The 17,813-nt window shown below is 45.6% G+C and overlaps 1 protein-coding gene across 9 annotated transcripts in view; it reads left to right on the top strand.

The window, feature by feature from the left end:
• Nucleotides 1–17,813, top strand: part of LOC132916389 (3-phosphoinositide-dependent protein kinase 1) — a 408,115-nt gene that overhangs the window by 380,387 nt on the left and 9,915 nt on the right. Inside the window, exon 1 of one of the 9 annotated variants that reach the window (XM_060976331.1) lies at nt 5,788–5,880. The exons of 6 other annotated variants lie outside the window; for them this stretch is intronic. In XM_060976331.1, coding sequence (XP_060832314.1) covers nt 5,803–5,880 — 78 coding nt within the window. In that variant the 5' untranslated portion in view covers nt 5,788–5,802. Of the gene's footprint in view, nt 1–5,787; nt 5,881–15,507; nt 16,688–17,813 lie in introns of those variants that run through there. 2 more of the 9 variants (XM_060976336.1, XM_060976335.1) reach the window with 2 other exon arrangements.

Here is a 17,813-nt window from a genome sequence, read left to right on the forward strand (position 1 = left end):
GTGAACTTCCGTGATACTATCGACGTGTATTTATACGTGGGCGCGTTCGACGTAGACTCACCCTTGGATTACGATAACGCGTTATCAGCTTGGTGGGTGCAGAAGGGCGAGAGGTAAAGACAAAGGGAGAATGAGCAAAAGATAGAAGGGCGAGCACAATGGCCGTGTGATTAATTACTTTGAAAAGTAGTAGAAAGCTAGAAATGATGGATGCTTGCCATGGTGAATGTATTAACCGCGAAACACAAACGAGTGCCAACGGATTATTCCTTGCGACTTTCTTCCGGAATCCAATAACGGTCGTTACACAAAGCAACGAACAATCGTCGGCGGCCGCTTACAGGGGAAACAGAGGTGTGAACGATCTTTGTTCCATCGGTGACGAGGCGTTTCAACGAGACGAACGTTGCCGGAGAAGCTAAATTCCTCACGTACTTTCAGACGATTCGCCGCTCTTCCCGTTTTCCACGCTCGTTACTTTTTCCGACGTCATTGGATGCACATAGCTAATATTCGACCGAATAACAGGTTTCTCTCGACACAAAGCCAGTTTTCGCATCGAAAGCAACGCACTCGCACTCCTTATATCAAACGATCCAAGGTTTCTAATGAGAAATCCCAATCTCCGCGATGCTTTCGATGTGATAATTCGCGTGCCATTAATCGATTCATCGCGTAATTTCGCGAGCATCGAAGAGCGCCACGCACGCGGATATCAATTTTAAAGAGTATCAATTTATTGGCAATGAGGATTCGCTCGATGGAAATTAAACGCCCGATTAGAAATCCGAGTATATCGAGATTTCCGGCTATTCGACGCTTCGACGGCCAGCCGCCGAATAGAAGTTTACGCGAACAAAGCAAAAGACGCGCGCAACGTCATAGTTCAAAGGTCAAACTCGTTCTCGAACGGTGTCTAACGGTGTCGTCGAAATTACAGAGATTTTGCCAGGTACCAGGCGGTTTTACCCGATAACCTCTCCAATCCTGATGAGTAGGTTTGCCGACTTGACGTCGCACACTGGCCAGACTAATGGAAAATGTTACGTGGAAATCCGATATTACGTTTTGACAGGCTTCCAGCGTGGTTGCCGTGGATTACGAACAGAAACATTTGGCGATATCGTCCATTCGCGTGTGTAAGCGTGGCAATTGTGCGCCCGTGTGAGTGTGTTCGCGTATGCATACAAGAGACCAAGCGACAAGGTGCGGCGCGACGTGATCTCTATGATCGTCAAAAAGTAAGCAACGTTATCGAGCAACGACGAATTTCGTTTCGGCATCCTTATCAATCCGTAGCAACGTCGCTAGCATAAATATTTCCTTCCGGATGTCGCGAGTATCGTGTTTCGAAGTGTCCGCCGATTTCTGAAAACGTTCCAAAGGAAAATTCAGTAGCGGGAAATTATCGCGAACCGTGCGGACGTTTTCCGCAACGTTGGCGAGCAACGTTGACCGACGATGAACGAATAGCCCTGCTATTTGTGGAGAATGTTAACGAAACTGATAACGATTGCCGATAAAACGGCACGTGGTTTTATCGTTCCGAAAAAAAAAACACTCACGATCGTGCGAGTATTTAAATTTGGTCGGACTTAATCGGTCGGCAGCGAACCAAAAGCGAGCTTGTCTTTAGACGCCGCGAAGACACATTGTCGCTTTTTTACGTTAGAGGCTAGCGATAAACGACTATGTTGGCATTCGCGTGATCGTGGACAAATCGGCCCACGAATTGTACATACGGTACAAGTGACTGCCTCGTGACACCGTCGATAACGAATTAAACAAACAAATCGAGCGTTGCGTCATTTGATATTTAAATTTATTATTGTCTCCGACCTTTTCCACTTTCGCTCGTTGCGAAGGAGATCGAAGTGAAAATGTGCTTCGATCAAATGTATGTGCAAACTTACACCTCCAATAACAGTTTTTTTCCGTGACGTTACAAAGGCATTTGCGTCGAGTTAATGAAACTCTTCCAAGTCATTCTCGCGTAGGACGAATTCCGTCGATCGAATCTCGTCGTTAGGAAAACACAAGAGGAACGCCATCTCTTACAGACTTTCCGGGGGCATTGTTTACGATTGTCGTTATTCGCCTTTCTCGCCCATGCCGGCTCGCATGCACGTCCTGTGCGTGTGCATAATATAGACCGCAGTTTATGGCATAATATGACGTTAGAAGCAAGTTGAATTTCTGCTGGTATGCGAAGCATCTGCCGTTGTTCCGAGAATGGCGCGGACAGCTTTCCTTTTTTTCATATGCTTGCCTGTGTGTTATTTCGACCATTACCCGCGATTCTGTTGTACAAGCAAATCGATGTGAAAACAAGCGAGCAACTGCCGAGCATGGATATCAATACCGATTGTTATTTAAACTTCGCGTGGGCAAAAATAACTGCAGATGAACTGATAAATACGAAAAGCAGATGAACAAATATTGCGAAACGAGCGAGGAAATCTACTCGCTCGATGTGCGTCTTGTTATTTTTGAGAAACGTCGTGTGCAAAAGAATCATTGGATAGTCAATTGCGAGGCAAAGTACTTGTTACTCCACACCATCGTGCAATGCGATATACACCTCGATGGCTACTTAACGAATTAATCGAAGTGTTGCTCGAACTTTGCAACCGCCGAAGTGTGCCACGCGCAAGAAAAATATCACGATTCACCTTCGATTTAAAGATACGTGCGTGATCTTGGGTGGAAACGTGTGAACGAGATCACAGATAAGATGTATCGACGCTGGAAGTGCGTCAGCAGAGATACCCTAGCATGGTCAGTCAAGGATTGTTTTCATTTAGCGATCGTTTATTCACCGGCAATCTCACCTGCAATCTCCGTTGGTCGGCCATCGAACACGTAATATTTTCATTCGCGCGATTCGACGAAACAGTGTCGCTGCGTAATCTTGTTTTCGTTCGTGGCGAAACTTCTTGAGCCGAAACTCGGTTCAGCATCGACAACGCATCGTCGATTCGCTCGTTAACCGAGAGATAACAAGCTGGAAGAAACGAACGAGGCGAACTCGCCTTCGATCTCTCATTAATCGAGGTATTTATTTCGCGAACGTACAAAATATTTACGCCGCCACAAAGATTTTTACCATATTTTTCGTACAACGGTCGTTATCCTTTGCTCGCATACCGGCCACTTGGTTTCGTTGCACGAACGATCTCGTCTTCTCCGACGCGCGATACCTGACAAAAATAAATTTCAATATATTTCTCGTCGATCGACGGCCTTCGAAGAATTGCCATCGACGTAGTCTCGGTGAAGCGAAGAAGAAAGCGCCAAGAAATTTCATTGGGATTCGAGCGGAGGACCGTTTAGGTACTAGGTGCATTGTGTTGACGAGCGCTGTTTACCAGTTGGGCACCAGTGCCTCGTTGATACGAGAAGAAAACCGGTCACAGAACTGTCCTTCGAAAAAGAGAATCTCCCCGAGAAACGTTTGCGAAATGCCGCTGTGTACTTTTAATTAGCAGCTGGCTGAATCGCGGCAATTAATGGGTCAATTTTCGCGCGATCACGCCGCGATTACTTCGAACAACTCGTAACTACGTTCGAGGATCGCTTCTGCTGAATTCTATTTGATTCTACGGTTCTTTCGGCTACCTTGGTTTTATTTGGTTTCAAGCACTTTCGATGTTTGCGAAATAATTAGAAGGAAAAAAGTGCAATGCTATTATAACAAGGCCACCGTGATTTTTTGCTTACGGTAGAAACGTATGCTGCGCAATAAATGAATGACCCACGGTAAAAACGATTATGGCTCGTGCAAGCAACGTGGTGTTAAAAGCAAGGCTTTTAAAAACGCGTCGCTTCTCTTTATAATTAAAAAAGAATATTCGTAAGGTCCACGCAACTCTCGACGAATCGCGTTATTATGCGCGAACCACCTTGAGCCGTCAGTGCGGCAAAGCCAATATCCTTATTGTCGGTGTTGTTACGTAAAATCGTATTTTTGTCAGAGGTCGCGCCGATCCGCCGATTTTGCTTGGATACCGATGTTTCTCGCGGCGACGCATCGTCGCGACGCGAATAAAAACCGCACGCTCGTTTCACGCACCTTTCTCAATCAGCCTCGTTAAAAATACATTTTTTTTCTCATCGCGTGGCCTTGTTTACGAATCCATCGCGCCGGGCCGGAGCCGAAACTCGCGATTCGCCGCTCCGCGCAATCAGCTGGTAATAAAACGAATCAACCTCGTTAAAACGAACGAACCCCGTGTTCTTCGCCCTCTTCATCGTCGCTTCCCCGTTCGTACAGCTTTCGTTCTTCCTGTAACTCTCTTAATCGTTGTTTCGTTTAAGCTCGTTCAACAAAGTCTACCGATCCTTATCGAGACAAATTTCGAGAATGACCTTTTCCGACAAGAGACATATTTCTTCTTGCATCGATTACACGAGGTCATCGATGACATGGGCAAATGCCGATCCGTCGTTTGGTCATCCACTTATCGTAGTTACCTTGGGGCGTTTCGTTCGCAAATTTTCCTCGATCGTGACGTTGAATTCGAGCAACGGCGAGCATACACGGGCGTGCCTCTATCTCAGGATGATTGACGAAAAAGATCGACTGTCTCGTTGAAAGAGCAAATATTTTTCAGCTGGTCGTGCATACGCTCGCGTCAGTTACGTCATAGGAATCCGCGAACGCGAACGCACGTCGTAAATGCGATCTGCGAATGTAAACACGTGTTCCTATTTTTCCTTTAACTAATCTATGCTATTAATATTTGTGTGCCAAGCGGCTTCATTTATAACCTTCTTTTATGGCCTCCTTTACGAGCAACACCCTCGCCAGCGTAACGCACATCCATCCGCCCAAATTCGTGCCTCTACGTCCCGTACGAAAATCGTCCCGTAATTCTTCTTCTTCTTCTGCGAATCGATCGGTGAAAGATTGCACCGTGTTGGACGCGTCGCAAACTTGTTGGATTAAACGCAATCGTCGGACTCTTTTCTCTTTTTTGTACATTCTACACACATATAACCATCAAATTCGATTAGTAACTTCCTAGCGGAACTTGCAAAGTCATTGAACGCTACTCGAGGAAAGTAGGTTAAATTATATTCAAAGAGTTAAAGGATCGAACGCCGGATTAAAAACTCTCCGAGCTCAGGATCGTTACAGTTTCATTTTCTGGGCTCGTTAATCGGACTCGCACGAGAGGCGACAATCGGCGAGGTTCGCGATCGGTCGATCTTCGATACCCTTTGACCCTGATTCTCTCAAACTTTTCCAAGACGTTGCTTAGCTTCCGAGTTTGGCTGTTTACGAGAGGGAAAAAAAACAACGATTACGACAAGCGGCAGAGTGATAACGGGCTACGGCGTGCCTCAGACGTGTAACGGATCGTGCTTCGATCGTTAATCAGTCGCGCTTCGCAGGTGGTTCGATCCCGTATTAATCCGTGTGACGTAGCCGAGCGCTATTGTGTCGCGTTCTGCCGATTTGGCGGCTCATTATTATCGACGAAGCGCACTCGCGATGACGCACGTCGCTGCACGTGCAGTAACGTTGATTCGACTGCAAGTCCTCGAGCGGAATATTGTTCAAAAAGAAAAAATATTTTCATTTCGCCGTTACGACGTTGCACATTCAGTACGCACGAATTTAAACCTCTTGGATACCGTGGACGCGTTGTTATTATCGGACCAAACAAACATACACGACGTATCGTTTTATCGTGGAAGATTAGTCAGTACCGCAGTACTACGTTCGAGGTTTGTTTGGCAAAACTTGGATCACGAACAGGAATTTGTCTGGAGAAAGTGTTGCTGACGAACAAAGTCATGGTGAAGCAAATATTTCCGATTGGATCCTGTGGAATCATCCGGATAACGTGGTTCCAGATGTGCTTCTGTCAGAAGGTAACTCAAACTCCAATTCGATCTTCAACGATTTTAACTATCGAGCGAAACAGTCTTTTCAGTGACATGGATCGATCGCCTTGGATCCTTGGAACATCCAAATGGTTCGTAGGAATAACTGTTTTCTTACTTTTGCTTCCCGATTCGCGCACAGAGTTCACAGCTCGATCGTGACGTTTCGTGCGACGACTGGGCAACTTGGGGGAAAATTACACGTTCCTTTGTTCGCGTTAAAACAATTCGCTCGCTTGCGCATTCAAAGCGTGAGCAACACGGAATCGACGAAACTCGGAAGATGTGGGTTTTCATCGAGTTAGCAAACGACGTTCTGTCAGCGAATACAAATCAGGTCATCCCCTGCGCGGTGGCACACCCACACGAGCTCCCCTCTCTGTGTACCTGTCCGTTTCTGTCCACGGACCGTAGGACGGGGCGCCGGGACGGAAGTCGGCCCAAAGAATAGACGGCCACCCACGATCGATCAAAGATTCCACTGCTGCAGCAATAAGTTACCGTGTTGACACGCTGCGTTAACCTCTGCGCCTTCGGAAATGCGGCCTTGAATATTGCTTCGAACAAGTACATTTTTATCGCCTCTTTTTTGTTTTCAAAGTTAACAATACCGAAAGTTTGATTTTACACGTGATAAATTTGGTTACATTCGGAGAGGCAAGAATTTTTCTTCCTCGAATTTTGCAAATGCTTTCGAAGGAAACGTATCGAGCAAAGAAATAGGACGTCTCGTTTCCTGGTTTGATCGTGTAAGCAAGGTATGCGGCAAGTGCAACTATTCGACTGCTACCTGCATAAGCATATATAAAACCAGTTTTTCATTAATCATCGACAAGAAGGTCAAGACACTCGTGTTCCATTGACCATCGATCATTAGGCACGTGATTTGAAATTAGTTCTAGAATCGTCTGATTAGAAAGCCATTTACATTTTCTCATAATTACTGTCCAGATAATAGAGACACATTCGCTAACCACAATCGTTCGCCGCTCCCTCGGGAAAGAGATACACGGTCCGTGAAAGGAAACTAAGGTATTATTCGTAACCTGCCGCTGAAACTTGAAAAGGAAAAGCGGCGAGGCTGCAGCTGAACGAATACAAGCTTCATTTTCTAATTACCCTTAATCCGATCACGTTAATCATCCAGGGGGCCATTAGCTGTCACGTAGAAAGCTTCGACGACAAACGAGCCTTCGGCCCACTATACCGCGGCCAAAATTCGCTTGGCATCGCGACAGTAAACACGTGCCATTGAGACGACCATGTTATGCGAACGCATCGAAACGACCCGACAGTCGCAAGCGCGATCATTCCGAGTCGTCTATCCCTTCGATCGCGCGAGAGCTCCGAGGCTTTTAAAAACTACGATCGGCCGTAAAGACAGAACGAACGAATCGAGTGGTCCGATAAAAGTGTACGACGAACGACGAACGACTCTGGACCGTGAGATGAATTTAAGCAGATTACGAGGATTTGGCTTGACCGACTTTATCACGATGATAATTTGTCGTTTGAACTTATCGGTCCAACGTTCTTCATTTCCATCACTTGCAACATCGTGATTTCGAGCCTCTCCTGTGCTCGGTGATCTTCTCGTAAATAGGATGCTGCTACATGTAAATGGAATTTTCCGACAGTTGTCAAAGTGTGCACCAAGAAACGTATTTATCGCAATATGTGTTTCGTCACGAGTGACCGTGACATTAATTTGCGAAACAAGACGACCACACAAATTTCAAAAGTAGCCAGATGCGATGGCGCCTCGGTCGTAGGCCGCTCAAGCTGATCTCGTTGTGTAATAGTGTCATAAATAAAAGGACCCCGTTATTACGCTATTATTAGTATCGGGTGACGGTGGATAGTTTTGTTCGGTAAGAGATCGCGACGATACCGTAAATGATCACGAACATGCTCATCGACGGTGACTCGCGAGAAGAAGGATTCGCTCATCGTTGATTGACTGATTAATTCGCAAACGAAGTTCCGTATATCGGTAGAACGAAGCGTTCGGGAACGATAGAACGGTGTAAGGGAAGTTGGTGGTGGGTCGTAAACTTATTTACCGCAAACGTAGTATCGACCGCGAGCCGTAGATACGGTGCTCTATGTTATAAATGGACTTTGCGCACGTGTACATTTTTTTCCTGGCCTCGGCTGTTTACTCGAACGTGGCAACAACCGCACAAACGGATTGTTGTTTGTTCCCCGATTAAGAACGACATAACAGACTGTTACGCGAGCACTATCTTTCCTTGCTTGCGGATTTATATGTATGTATATAAAGGAACGTACGATACACACAGGACGATTAGGCGTTCGATAAACGATATATTTTCGCCTAAAAGTGAGATTAACGAATGTTCGTGGCCGAGTATCGGTATTGGTTCTTTCTTTTCGCATCCAGTAGCGACGATAAGCGAGATAACACGCGGGCGAAATGTTATAACTTCAACGGTCTAACGATACTCTTAACGGGATACCAAGTGGCGTTTGCAACTCGTGTCGCGGCTAAACGTCGTCGATCGTTCTACTGTTATCCCGAATGTAAAGAAGCGAATCGGTTGCAACAAACCAAGTATGTATTTGCTGTGTACTGTTGGCGGTAACCTCGTTCTCCGCCGGCCCAGATAAAGACGGTCTCGCTTCGGGAATCGAAATACGGTCAGACGATTTGCAGACTTTATACGTATATTCCTGGCGTAGTTGTTCCCTGCTCGTTCACCTGCACCTTATCGGTGGATCGCGTGGCCCAAGTGCGAGCTCTCCGCTTCAGGGATTAATTAAGAAACGTGATTTCTGAAATTCCATAACTATAATCGGCGCCCTCGTCGACGGGACGAGCGAAACATTGCCTGATGAATGAGGTTCGAAGATCGACCGACTCCCAGTCACCAATGATTCACGCAGCCTACGCGATTTACTATATTGCTGTAAGTGAACAGGCCGTCGTAAACAGCCGATAAACGGTACAAATACTTTTTTATTTATTGCCAGACGGCCATGCCTCGCATTATCGGTCACCGCGATACGTTGCTCTCTCTTTCTCTCTCTCTCTCTCTTCCTCTCTGACTGCCACGGCACTCCGCTCGTGGTCGATTCGCTTTATTCGCATTGTTCTCTGCCATATTTCCCCGCTGCTCTCTTTTTCTAATTGCATTTCTTCCGCACGTCGACTATCCGGTTTCTCCTCGATTAATCCCCACCCTTGTTTTTTCCATTCATGCGATCGCGACGAGACGTTGTCTCGATCTCGCCTCCAGTAGGAAAATTACCGCGCTGCACGCGTGCACCCGTCTATTGACTTTTGTTCCTACGTTTGCGACGACCATTTACGATTGGAGATCCTTTACGGGCACGAGAATCGTTCTGCTCTGCATTGCTTTCGTGGATCGTTGCATCACAATTATTATTTTTCGAGCCAAACTATGTGCTACTTTTCAACGCGAAAGAAGTCTACTTCTAGTTGCCGCAGTACATACTCGTATATCGTATATCGGCGCAGCTTCGACCCCAAGATCGTTATTGCATGTTGTCGCGTCTTATCGAAGAGTCAAGTAATCCAATTAGATAAATACCGCGCACGAAAATCGATAGATGCGATTTTTGACTGAAAGAATGTGGAACGCGTTTGGAGCGGTGGTTGGACCGATTTCTAAATTAATGCCACCGGTGTAAGCATGACCTATCCGGTCGCGCGAGTAGCACGCGTTCAAAAGACAGAGCGCGCACGAAGGCGTTGTTAGCTCTAATCTGGTCGCGTACTCTCGCTCTCTTTCTTCTCTGGACCGCCGGCATCGTTTTTCCATTCTTTTTCTTCCGCTAGCTGCACCTCCACCCCCTGCTTCTGAAACCGTTCGCGTACGATGTAATCGATAAAACGTCATTCGGTGGACTTTATCGGTATACCTTCGTAACGCACTATCGACTGCAGGCTGGCGATTTCGCTCGAATTCCCAACTAATTAGTCACGTAAGCGCTAGATCCTGCAATCGGCGATCGGGTTGGAATTCACCGATCAGATCTGACGCGATTGCGCTCACGCGCCACGAACGTCGATCCGTGTCGGACCAGGGTCTGTTCTCTGCTCGCCACGCGATCGTTCGCTGATAACAACGAGACGAATACCGTTCGGTTGTGCGTGGCTGAAAACGCGCCAGGCGAGAAACCGATTAATCGAGGTTCACGCCGCGCGCCCGTTCAGGCGTTCGTCGACAACCGAACGAACGAACGGCCGAACCTATGAAATTGAAATTTCGCTAACCGGCCATTCTCGCGTGTATACCTTGTCAGAACTCGAGGCTCCATATTAGCAGGGGAAATTACAAGGCTTCACTACACACGGCCGGAACTGGCGCGAGGCAACATTGTGTGGCCTTATTAAGAGTGAGATCGCCAGCAAAATAAATAGGGGAATTTGCATCTCATTCCACGGCAGATTCGTGGAAATTAGAGTAATTTCAAGCGTCCTGGCTATCGTAACGACCGTCTGGACGGCTGTTAATAATAGCTATTTAATGTCACCTCTCTCTCTCTTTCTCACGTTGGTGCGAGCTCTTCATCGGAACGATGAAATTTTTCTACCGGCAACTAGTACTTCGTATCCCACCCGCTATCAATTATAATTGCTCGGCGGATCGCGAGCAACTTTGTTTCGCCTTCCTCCCTTCATCCCTCTTTTTTTATCCAGTTAATGCCTCGCTGCATCTTTTTACACTGCGCCTTCCTTCTTCCTTTCTTTTACCAACGATAAATAACCCACGGTGTTTCTCAACAGAATCTTTATAGATTTCTCCAAAAAGTCGCCTTTTAGTCTCGAAATGTTGCCGGCTTAGCCTTAGCCAAAGGACGGACCGATTATCTCGACGCTTTCCTGTTGCAGCCCGCAACGATTGAAATCATTGTTTTATTGGCGACGCCGGTGGCGCTCCTTTATTTGCGCCACGTCCGTAAGGCTCGTGCATTCATTAATTAGTCGACCATTTATTTTGCCGAACCTGACTGTTTTTCTTGCCCGCGTCGTCCTGCGTTCGATCCAACAAAGGCGAGGTGGACAAGCTCGCTATCATTTCACCGCTTATTATTATGACACGCGCGTCGAATGACGCGACACCATGCACCTTACTCGTCCTCCGACCGATCTCAATATTACGTTTTAAGAAAGCCGCGATCATTTCTTAGCTATCGGTTCGCAAGTGATTCGCATAACGATCGCTTATATGATAAACCATTAATCACCCACGCGTTTCATAGCACGCGTGTCTAATCTACTCTGTTTGTCTAAGACAAAGAAGCGCGTTTACTATTCTTTGAACTCTATCGTCGAGTATATACACAAAATACGATTCAATGTAACCACCTTTAAAATGATCGCGTAAAATAGAAATCTCCAATTAATATCAGCTTGGCGTATGAGACCTGTTACATTCAGGTAGAATGAAAAATAACCTTTCAGTTTGAAAAAGCGCATTGGATTTCAGCCCCATGTTCGGAACGTGAGATAGCGAATCAATCTTTCTACGAGGCTAGTACATATAAAGTTTCTCTCGCTAGAAACAGATAGGGCAAGAACAACGTCCATTCTTCGACGATTAGTCAGTCACTCGCGGGTTCGTGGCCGATTTTCCAGCAATTTTCTGCCACCGATATTAGCATCGGTCGCGCAAAATTGTACTAGAGGATGCGCCATGTCCATACAGACTTTCACATCGAAGCGCACCGACATTCCAACAGGAATAATAAACTTTATCTGAAATTTCTATGTTGCAACTATTATCTATTATTATCGACTATCGCCAAACACGTGAAAAAATGACACATTGCATAATCGTAACAGTTCAGTTGTTAGATTTCAAAACACGATAAGATCGAGAAGAAAAATTTGTTTTCCGTGCTTTGCTGAAAATTGTTGTTGTAATAACGATACAAAGGCAATGTCGTACCTCGGTTTCATATTTGCTTCAAAGAGCACAGAAATGCTTTTTTAATATTCCCATGGAAATGACGGCGTTCAACGGGAAATTAGAACGATCAAAGGATAAATTTTCTTTGCCGGATATCGATGCAAATTTTCTGCATTATATAGACAAGGCCGCACGTGTCGCAACTGTTCCAATTACATTTATATGTTTGCACAATTGTGTCTCTTTATTGCTTTATACGCACCGCCTGCACGTAGGGGAGCGATGATAAGTACATATAAGCATTTATATTAACTGTTAAAATATTATACAACCTTGTTGTGCTTTGATTGCCGCGATTCGCAGTGCAATCCTCGAGAGTTAAATTCCACTAATCGCTGTCTTGCGATTTTTCTTCCATTCTACGCTAGTGGTGGTATCGAAAACAATGACAATCGCTTGTCAAGTTTCTGTTCAATTTGTCCAACGAATTTCTTTCGATGGAGCGTAGGTTTCGAGGGCCAGGATATAGATAGATGCGGGGAAGTCGTGCCTGTTATTTCGGAAGCTAGGTCGGTTTGGCGAGAAGCAAAACGATACCGAGGACTCGATCGAGCAAACAATGATTCGACTATTCCGAACGGCGTGTATATTTCAGTATTCGGCGGCCTTCGCCTGAGCTACCAGGCCTCGACAAAGAGAAAGGGAGCAGGAGAGGGGAAAAAAGGGGAACAAGGATTTGTTTTCATTGACATACCAGAGCGGAGCTCGGCTCGTTTCGCAAAAATCTATTTTCGCGCGCTAATTATGTAGCAACGGCAACACGTCACGAGGCTTCTCTGCCGTCTCTCTCTCTGCCATGTTGTATTTTGCCTTCTGTGTGCCGCCAGTTGGTCGGCGACGGATGATTATTTGCACTGCGACGAGGCACTGGAACAAACGATCACGATAATAGCGTTCCAAGTTCGATGACTGCATGACATATTAAGCGGAAACCTCCTATCCGGATAAAAAGTTTTCTTTTTCCAGTCATTTCGCGAGATGATCGAGTGCACGAGACGCGCGATCACGCTTGCGCTTTCCATTCGCGTTTTCCTTGTTTACTTAAGTCATGTTCGGTCCCGACGACTCTTCCGTATTCCAAGATCGGCCGATCAAATCTTTCCACGCCTTGCATCGCAAGACTTTGATCGGTGTCTAACGCTCGCCGTTATACATATGTACATATTTACATATTTACAAGTTGGCGCGATTACGAAACGGTAGTAACGCTTCGAAGTGAAATTTTCGAAAGAGAGCGGATAACGTTGGTCGCGATCCGTGATTCAAGGCAAACTGATCGCGATTCCTTTGAAATCGATATTCAAGGTAGGCAGGTGGATGACTGAAAATGGAAGAGGAGTAAATAGGTCCGAAATAAGGCCGATGAAAATATGTATATACATCTAACCGCGGATGACTAGACGCTGACTCGTGCTGCGACGATATAACAACAAGCAATTATTCATTTAAAGAAACGATAATGCCCGCTGATTCGCGGAAGAGTCAACAACTGCGAAACCATTCCTGGTATGCTGGACTTTGTCGTTGCATTGCATTCCATTTTGTGTGCAACAAGATTTGCCGCGGGGCAAGTAAACAAGATATTAACGGTTGAACGTCGGACAATAATATTTATTAATAATATTTATTATTAAATGGACTAGACAGGAATATTAATCGGTATAGTAGAGACAGCCTGTCGTCAAATATCGCTCGTCCAAGCATTCGAGTGCAACAGGGATGATTCCGTACGTAGTTCGACGGCACGAACAAATGAACCGAGATTTGTAAAATGAACGACCATTGTCATCGGTGCGCGGAACCATTCGTCATGGCTTCGAATTAAACAAGTGGCGTTGAACGAAGCACGAAAATGTTTAACATCGGCAACGTTGATAACTCTATGCTTAAAACGATAATCTCGTGTCCTCTCTTACATGTTTTTCTTTTTCTCGTATGTTATCATCTGACATAACATGAAAATGCTACTGTTTCTTAAAACCTCAATAAATATAGTTGTAGTTCTGATTTCCTATAAAATGACACTGTCAATTTGATAACTACTTTTATCGTTCGAGAGGCGTCACGATTTTCCGTTGTGCGGCGCCGCGGAGCAACCATTACACAATTCCATTGTACGTACAATATTTGTTATGCGATTTGTAGATACACGTATACGTATAGGTAGGGCCGCACACAACGAAAACTAACGTGGCTGATGTACTGCATTCTTGAGATTACGCGTGAACTACTTTTCGAGAGAATGTGTTGCGATAAAATTTTTATCGGTCCGTTGCGTGCCCGATTGTATCGAGCGTGCCGTGATTAGGTTATCACGCGGTGTTTTCAAAACTGCCAACAAACGATAGACCAATAATCAACAAACGTGATAGGGAAAATACCACCGAAAGCTTGTTTCTTCACAGAGTAAACTGTATCAATATCTTCGGAATGTGTTCGCCCACATGACCATCTTTACACGTACAGTTAATCAAAGAAAAAAGGGAGAAAGAGACGAAGATGTAGAAAACTCGACCGTTAACTCGAAATTGACGTCGAACGGATACTAATGGTTAAAGAATGGTCGAGTTAGCGAAAAACGCGTAACTCATTCTTTCACATTCGAGACGAAATGAATAAACGTAAAGAGGGGGCTTTAAAAGGATAAGCGTTTAAGCAGCTATGGAAGAGGGAATGCTAAGTGGCAGGGCAAAGAAGAATACTAAGAACTAAGGAAAGCATTCGTCGGGATACTCGCGGAGAACCGACCGGATGCAACGCCAGAATGGGAGTGCAAGCCTCCGCGCGCACAAGAGTCCGTTACTCGCATCGGGTATTTCCCAGAACGCGACTATAAACAAACAAACACACCAAGAGAGAGAGACAGGGCACTGTGCGCGTGTGATCCATGCCCTCCCTTCCAAGGCAACAGCACCGACGCGACGAGCCAGAAGTTCGACGGGGTTGGGAGGGGGATGAGAATACTGGCGCCGTCGGTTGAGTAACCCCACCAATATCGTCGCGCATGCGCACTCCACGGGATTCCCCAGCCGTCCCCTACTACCGGTCATCTATCCGTGTCCCCACCACGGCGCCTCTTTTTCTCTTCTCCTTAGGCGGTGGTCAAATTCGCACGTAAAGTCGTTCTGAACGTTTGACTATGATGACAAACTATCCGCAGTGTTTACTGTCGATAGTGCACTAATTTTAGAGAAGAATCGAATTTATCGATTATCGACAAAATCGTTCGTTGCATAGTGCCATTATGTTTTTAACGCAAAAGAAAATAGATGCCTGGAGGCAATCGTATCCCAGGAATGCGTAATGACTCTGTCTCGAACTGCTTTCTTCGACGCAATGCTTTGTGTTGTCAAATACTTAACATTCTAACGTTCCTTGCACCGATTCGATTCGTTCAAGCATACGCTCATAAATCGTCGCAGCGATATCGCAGCGGTATCGAAACGTTTGTCTCCAATTTCACGTAGCATTTGTCGTTTCGATTCGAAATGCCACGCGACAGAAATTCTTTTCAAATATTCCCTTTGCGTCGTGCAACTATCGACAAACTCGCTTCTCGAAGCAGATGGACGAATCTTTGAGATTTTGAAAATATCTGGCCGAAGGTATTTAACGGAACCACGACAAAAGAAAATGATATTATCCCCGCGTCCGTTGTCTTCTGTTTTTCGTTCCACGGTGTTGTGAAAGAAAAGAAAAAACGATCATACCAGTGGGACAAGAAAAGAAGAGAAAGACTGGAGGTGTCTCGATGCTTTCATTGCAATTTTCGCACTTGACCGCAGGGGTAAGCGTGCTTTACGATCCGCGGTAAGATTACCATCAATGCTGGAGGTGGACGGATCGCTACCCCTCGATCTCCCCTCTATCATTCCCGGATGCGGGTTTGATGTTGTGGTGGTGGAAAAACGTGTGGTGGGGCTAGATCGAGTTAGGGGGAGGCTTGCCGCCAACGAGTGTCCAATAGTGGGGGGAAAGCGCGGGTTAGCAGCCGGGACACGCCAGGCGTAGAATTCAGTAAGCGAACGGCTCTCAACGGCCACGAACGTGTTTTTCGTTCTTCGGTTCCCGCGCATGCATATATATGTATGTATATATGTACCCGAGACTGATTCGAAAGAAACATAATCGAGACGCTGTCGAAAATTCGCATCATAACTGTAACGGACAGTCGCGACACATACCCGGTTTTACGAGAGTTCACTAGCAAAAACAGTTCTTTGGTTTCTTCAATTTTCCATTCTTCAATTTTATTTCCGCAACTGTGGCTTTAACAATTCAAACTGGATTCCAACAAGCAGTACGTGTCGCGATTACATCGCGGCTACCGGAGGCTTAAAAAATTATTCAAGGTAAGAAGAAAACACACCCCTACGACAATCCTGTAAACCGAGAGCGCGCGCGCTAGATAAGGAAGAAAAATAACGAAGCAGTCCGCGAAAGGTGTGATCGAGTGTGACGCCGCGCGGAAACTCCCGTCCAAGTGCCTGTTCTTGCGGAAACAGAGGCAAACTCTAGGAACGTTTGTTCCTGTTTACAAATCGTTTGATCAGATTCTCGCCAAGTGTCGCTTAGGGAATTACTCTTCGTGACAATGGGCTAGCGCGTTTCAGCCAATCGCGTCTCAACGAAACTCGATTGTTTATCATTCGTGGAAATCCGCCGAAATGTTCGACCTGCTCCGCGAACAAAGCAAGCCTACAACCATTCTATTCTTCTGTTCAGTCAAATATCTGAGAATCGTCCGAAGCAACGTTCCCACGGATCGCGATACTATTCCCGACAAGGAGAGTGTGGTAACTTTGTACTCAAAAGGCGCGTCTTCTCAGTGACCGGTAATTATTTCGTTGCTGCAATCGGATAATTTTCATCTTTCTTTCATGCTCGTCTCGGCTGATCATGGTTGTTCGATCCTTGATTTTTTTCCTTGGCGGGAAAATTCACGGAGTTAATCTCGCGTCAAAATGTCAAAGCGTCTCGTAGGTCGCTAGAATTTTCCCTCTCTCGCGCGATTTCGAAAGAAGACGACGCGTCGTTGGAATTTCTTAAAATTCCTCGAACTAAAAAATGATGATCGAAGCGAAGATTTTTCGATAAGATTTTGGTCACCTCAAACGGAAAACAACAGTGTATGCAGATTCGGTGTGTCGAAAAAGAGGTGATAGAAAGAGGAGGTTAACACACTGCCTCGAAGCATGAATAATTTACGTTCGCTCGAATTTTAAATAAATTTGCCCGAAGCTCTCGGTTCCAAAACAGGCGATGTAATCACGACGCGGTTCGAAAGTTGTTTACGTTCACTGTCGAACGCAACTTTATACGAATTCTCTATAGAAATAGTGCTCTCTCTGTCCGTGTCAGCCAAGGAATAATATTCCCGATAGATTCCCACTTTTGATACTTGTTTGCGATTCGGGGAAAGAATTCAGTGACACGTCTATTTACCAGCTTCAAAATACGTATATCGTCGTTCGAAACAGTCGCAAAGACGGAAACAATTGCTTTTGTGGCTAAGAACGCAGACGAGCGGTCATACGAATATTTGTTATATCGGCGGAAATATAAGTTTGAAATTCCCTTGAAGTAAAAAAAAAACGATTTATATTCGCATATATATATATAAAAAAAAAAAAATTGGAATGTGAAAACAAACGAAAAACAAGGAGAAACTTATATCGGTTCCGTTGTATGTATTTTGGCGTGCGTCAAAACACTGCATCACGCGATAATAACGCGTATCCGTCGTATTTCGGCAATGGGCATAAATCGTTGGGAATGCTGGAAAGCATCGAAGTGGTGAGAATCGGTCTCGAGATCGAGCCGTGTTATAGCTTGGTACACGTGAACTCGGTGTGATCGCAAAATTCCACTACACTCGAGCGCGGACGAAGAGAGCGAGAGAGGGATCATTCGTAGTGCTGATCGGGGTTCGCGACCGAAAAAACATGTTTGGATCGACCG

The sequence above is a fragment of the Bombus pascuorum genome, chromosome 2 (assembly GCF_905332965.1).
Source record: "Bombus pascuorum chromosome 2, iyBomPasc1.1, whole genome shotgun sequence".
Taxonomy (NCBI): domain Eukaryota; kingdom Metazoa; phylum Arthropoda; class Insecta; order Hymenoptera; family Apidae; genus Bombus; species Bombus pascuorum.